At 48.1% G+C, this 6000-nt stretch overlaps 1 protein-coding gene across 1 annotated transcript in view; it reads left to right on the plus strand.

Annotated features, from left to right (window-relative positions):
- The window catches only part of STK10 (serine/threonine kinase 10), a 44566-nt gene extending 39300 nt beyond the window's left edge, over positions 1 to 5266 (plus strand). Inside the window, exon 10 of the mRNA XM_008572372.1 lies at positions 3628 to 5266. Within this exon, the coding sequence (XP_008570594.1) occupies positions 3628 to 3768 (141 nt within the window). The 3' untranslated portion in view covers positions 3769 to 5266. The remainder of the gene's footprint in view (positions 1 to 3627) is intronic.
- The last annotated feature ends 734 nt before the right edge of the window (positions 5267 to 6000 follow it).

The raw sequence follows: 6000 nt of genomic DNA on the forward strand, positions 1-6000 counted from the left end.
GGCGCCTAGGCTCAGGAAAGGCACCATGAGTGTGTGCTGAGGAGCTCACACTGGATTTTGCTTGTGAGGCTGCCTCTTTACAGAATTCTTTGCAGAATTTTTTTTATCATTAGCTACTTGTGTTGCTGCTGGAACAGTGACCCAGAAGTGATGATTTTCATTCTGGAATAAATGGTCTTTTACACGTTTGAACTACAGTCAGCACCTTGAGCTCCCTCCTTTGTATGGGGGCCGGGGAGATAATTATACATTGTGTAGCATTTTTAGAAAAATTCAGATTTCTTTCTTTCAGGTGGGTACAGAATATCTGGTAGGGTCAATAAAATGTTACTTTGGTCATTGTTAACAAAGAACATGGCCTCAGACAAGTCAATTCTTTCCTCCTGGAACTTAGTTTTTGGGGCAGTTCAATGTTTTTGGGGCATTTCTTTCCTTAAAGCAGGTGTTAGCAAACTATTTCCTATGACCCAAATCTGGCCCACCACCTGTATTTATAAATAAAGTTTTGGGACACAGCCATGCTCATTATTTACATATTATCTATGGCTGATTTCGCACTACAATGGCAATTGAATAGTTGCAACAGATACCATATGGCCTGCAAAGCCAGAAATGTCTATTATTTGCACATAACAGAAAAGAGATTGTTGATTCTGGCCTTAGAAGGTCATATAGAAGAATATATATATGGTAGGCAGAACAGAATTGTGCTTAAGAGTACAGGCTTTTGGGCTGAGTCCGTGGCGCACTCGGGAGAGTGCAGCACTGGGAGCGCTGCAGCGCTTCCGCCGCGGGTTCGGATCCTATATAGGGATGACCGGTGCGCTCACAGCGCTCACTGGCTGAGCGTGGTGCGGCCGGTCTCAAAAAAGGACAAAAAAAAAAAAAGTACAGGCTTTGGAGTCAGAAAGATGTGGGATAACATCCTAGCTCCCCCATTACTAGCTATGAGACCTTGGCTGAGTTACTAAACTCAAAAAGTGGTAGCTTTTGGGGCCAGCCCGGTGGCGCACTGGATAAGTGCGCCGCTTGGGAAGCGTGGTGGCGCTCCCGCCGAGGGTTCGGATCCCACATACAGACCGGTTCCCGCTCACTGGCTGAGCGAGGCGCGGGAGCAACACCGAGGGTTGCAATCCCGTTGCCGGTCCCTGGTCCGGTACAGGGGCAACACTGAGGGTTGCGATCCGTTGCCGGACACGGAAAAAGACAAAAAAAAAAAAAAAAAGGGGTAGCTTTTATTATTAAATTGGTATTCCTAGAGTAGAGGTCACAAACTGATGGCCTATGGGTTTAAATAGGCTTACAGACATGTTATAATTGGCCAACCAAATTTAATTTTTTTTTTTTTTCCTTTTTGTCTTTTTTCGTGTCCGGCAACGGATCGCAACCCTCAGTGTCGCGCCCGCACCGGACCGGGACTGGCAACGGGATCGCAACCCTTGGTGTTGTGCCTGCACCTCGCTCAGCCAGTGAGCGGGAACCGGTCTGTATGTGGGATCTGAACCCTCGGCGGGAGCGCCACCGCGCTCCCAAGCGGTGCACTGTAGCAGTGCGCCACCGGGCCGGCCCAACCAAATTTAATTTGCAATTTAAATTTAGTTTTGAAAGTTGCCAACCTTTAGGTATAAGGAAATTTTACATAAAAACTTGGATTTCCAGTTTCTTTTGAAAACCCAGGAAGTCTGGCAACACTGAGCCCATCATACCACATGGCAGCCATCAGCTGGAGCTGCCCTCTTCAGACAGATCATGTGCTCTTCAGTTTGCCACAGTCTCTACCACTCCCTATGCCTCACACCCAGCTCTTTACTCTTTGAATTCATGTGGCTGGTTCCCATAGGCACTTCTGTTATAAAAGCTTAAACAGTCCTACTTGTATCTTGCTTATATATAATGTTTGCTTGCCACAAATACTTTGATAATAATATATCCAGCAAAGGAGAACTTGAGCCAGGAATCTGTGTGAATTACTATAAATTTCAAATCAGTATGTCCAAGATAATGAGGCGTGACTTTGAATACCTTGTTCTCCCTTGCATGGATGTTCTATAACACGTTGGAAAATTGGCATTGTGATTGAATATTTTTTCCCCATCTTTCCTTACCAGTAGAGGGAACTCACTAAAATTTAGTACCATTGAAGAAGTATCAAGAGCTGGGGTTGTGGGGGGCCGAGGTTCTGGTCATTAAATTTTCTCTTGAGACTATTGCAGGGCAACCAAAGAATAGTCTTAAAAAGAGAGACAATAGAATGCTGGTCAAATTCTGTGAAAACAGTCACTGCCATAATTTCTGTAGTGAAAATAAGGAAATCTAGCTGGTGTTCAGACATGTCTTAATAAGGAAGCCATGTTTACTGAGCCCCACCATTGCAGGCATTATCTGGCTGAGAAATTGGGGAGCACAGTGTTTCTGAGCTTGAACTCTGAAGTTAGACCCAGGCTTCCATCTTGGCTCTGCCCCCAGCTAGCTGAGTGACCTTGGGCAAGTAATCTAAACTCTCTGAGCCTCAATTTCTCTGTAAGACGGAGATAATATTATTATCTGGGTGAAGATTAAATAAAATTTAACATACTCAGCATAATGCCTGACATATAGGAAGTACTTAGTGATTGTGACCCATTTGTTTTTAACTTAATCTTCACAACAGACCTGCTAGGTAGGTGGCAATATTGCCATTTTACGGATGTGGACACAGGCTTAGAGAAAAGTCACATTCGAAGGACACGTAGCTGCTAATAATAAAGCTGAATTCTGTCTGTCAAGCCCATGTTTTTTCCATCATACTGTGCTTCCTTTCTTAATTGAATGCTTATCATTGCAGAGCTCTTAAGAAATCTTTCTGGTGGTATCCAGTTTATCTAGATAAACTTGTACATGCCCAAGAGAAGCTCCTGCAGTGCTTGTCAACTAGAGCTCCCCTCAAAATTATCCCCTAGTGGGGCCGGCCTGTGGCTCACTCGGGAGAGTGCGGTGCTGATAACACCAAGGCCACAGGTTTGGATCCCTATATAGGGATGGCCAGTTAGCTCACTTCAGAGAGCATGGTGCTGACAACACCAAGTCAAGGGTTAAGATCCCCTTACTGGTCATCTTTAAAAAAAAAGTTACCCCCGGTCCCAACACAAATTGTAAGAATCAGGACCTCAGGGGGTGAGGTGAACTTGTATTTTGGAAAAAAAAAAAAAAACACCACTTCCCAGGGTGATTTCTGCCAGACAGTGCCCTGGTTCAGAACCATCGAGTGACCCTGACATCTCTGCTCCCCTCGCTGCTAAATCTCTCTTCATATTCTAACTTGAGTAATTCTTGATTTGTTTGGCTGTTTTCCTGCCAGGAGATTTGCCTCTGCTCCTCCCATCCCACCCCATCTAGATTGGCATTTCCTTAAACTGTATCCCTTGGCCCACAGGGGATCCCTGAGTGGAGGTGGCAGGAGGAAGGAGAAGGTGGTTCTTCTCTTCTGGGGCAGGGGCTCTAGGAAAGGAAAGAGGGAACAGCTAGTTACCCAAGCACCGAGGCCTGGAACTTCCAGAGAAGGCTGCGTCAGTGGGGTCTTGTGGGTGGGAGACCCGTGTGTGACCTACAGGATCCAACTGAGCGTAACCTGACTTCCCTTTCCTGTAGGCCCTGGAAGAGGATCTGAACCAGAAGAAGCGGGAACAGGAGATGTTCTTCAAACTGAGTGAGGAGGCAGAGGGCCCCAGCCCCACCACCCCAAGCAAGGCCACCAAGTTCTTTCCCTACAGCTCTACAGACGCTTCTTAACAGCCACCTGAGCTGTGGCTGACAGCATGGCGGGCCTCCAGGGACCTCCCACTTTTCGTGAACAAGTAACTCAGGACCCCTCTTCCCGCTTGTTTCTGTGCTAGCTCGAATCCAGCCCCTTGCCCTGTGCCACACCAGTTGTTCCCAACAGGCCTGCCCCAGTTTCCTGACTTCTGGCATGCTCACTCGTGGAGAGCGAGGTATTGCCCAATCCTAATGTCTGCTCTCATTGAGCCCCTGATCCCTTCAAGCTGTGATTTGGGCTGTTGGTGGGGTTAGGGTCCAGGAAGAATGGTGTTCTGTGGCCTTGAGGCTCCTCCTGTTTGCCAAAACACCATCTCTGCTGTCTATGGGCTACCGATGAAGTCACTATGGGCTCATCCGTATCGTAATTGTTTTTTCAGCTGTTCCCTAGAGTATCACACAAGAATCAAGGCCCCTAACAGCCATTTCAGTTCCTGGTAGAGCCCAACCTGCAGCCAGCTGCTCAGGGGGTTTCCTCATTGCTCTGGTTCCCCCAGTTTGCTTTCTCCTTAAGGCCGTGTCTACGTGGGGGAGGGAACTGGGGGAAGAGGGAAGCCTGAAATGTTCATTCTGCTGGTCTTAGTGTTTCATGCCATCTCGTGTCCCCCCTCCCTGCACACACACAGGGCTTGGCCCTCTGGCACTATCCAGGCTTGCCTCCGCGCTCTGGCCTCTTGTGCCCAGGTGGGTTGGAACACATTTGCCACCCAAGCCTGTGCCACCAAGTGTACTAGGTGGAGCAGCTGGTGTGGAACATGCTGAGTGTTGCCTCCGGAGGCACAGAGAAGGCACAGGCTGTGCTGCCAGTCTCTTTCATTTTGGCCCCACATAGGAGCCTTGCTCAGGGATAAATCCCTCACCACGCGAGGCTTTCACAACGCAGCCTGCTCCCGTCTCACACTTGCCCACCCTGTCTGCAGGTGACATGGAAAGGCTGTTTCCCTCTGCCCTATGCGTCACCCCCCTCCCTCAGGGAGTCCCACCTTAATTTTCAGACCCACGCTGGCAGTCACTGGACTTCTCTTCAGGAGGAGAAAGCATCAGGGAGAAACACAATGCTTCCTGCCCCCAGGGATATGGCAGAGGCAAAGGTTCTGTACCTCAGATGGACTCCTGGGCCTTTGGGTTACTCAGTTGGCCTCCCACAGATGTTGGTTACTGCAGGCTGCAGGGTGTGTATAAGCCGACAAAAGCAAATGCTTGAACCAGCATGTGGTTTATTTACAAAGAAAACCTTTTTCACCTTGATTTCTGTTCCACTGAAACAGATATAAAATTTATGGCTTCTTCAGTAAGATACCTGCTTTTAACAAACAAAACTGATGATGGTTTGAGGAATCATATGGGCATACTGAGTCTGGGTACTATTCTGCTGGTGATAGAATGAATGGCTGAGACACCCTGGGAGGACTTTCTCCTCTTTCTCTCATAAAGGTTAAGGTTTGATACTGTCTTTTTTTTTTTTTTTTTTCCTTTTTGTCTTTTTTTGTGTCCGGCAACGGATCGCACCCCTCAGTGTCGCGCCCGTACCGGACCGGGACCGGCAACGGGACCGCGACCCTCGGTGTGTTGCGCCCGCACCTCGCTCAGCCAGTGAGCGGGAACCGGTCTGTATGTGGGATCCGAACCCTCGGCGGGAGCGCCACCGCGCTTCCCAAGCGGTGCACTGTAGCAGTCTTTCTAAAGCAATTCCCTGGAAGTTTTCTCTGCACTGGTTATAACTGGATGCTTGGGACGGGAGGGGCAGCCATTCAACAGAAGAAAGGGACTTGGGGACTTGGAGTTCCCAAATCTTAAATATGCTGTTGGGGTCGTGTGGGCAGTGGTTCTCAGGTTAGCGAGCTTGCCTGCCTCTCAGTATTTGACCCAGATGGGATGTTTTTCAGGCCTCACACAAATTAGACAAGGTAAACAATGTCTCCTTGTAGTCTCTTCAGTGCACAGGTGCTGTGGGAACATGAAGTAGTAACAGTGTAACTACAGAACCCAGACCCAGTTCCACCAGGCAAACTTACAATATTACCTTTGGGCTTTGTTTACAATATTACCTTTTGCAGCCCAGGGTGTAAAAATGAGTATTAGGTGAAATGCAAGTTTCATGGTTCAGGCGAGTCTGATTATTCCCTGATTTAGCTTGTCATTCATATTGTTCTTGTCCTTCATGGAGTTGCTGCATCCCTACTCAGTGCCTCCCGAGCCCTAACAGCT

Source organism: Galeopterus variegatus, unplaced genomic scaffold (genome assembly GCF_000696425.1).
Source record: "Galeopterus variegatus unplaced genomic scaffold, G_variegatus-3.0.2 Scaffold776, whole genome shotgun sequence".
In the NCBI taxonomy this organism is placed as follows: Eukaryota; Metazoa; Chordata; class Mammalia; order Dermoptera; family Cynocephalidae; genus Galeopterus; species Galeopterus variegatus.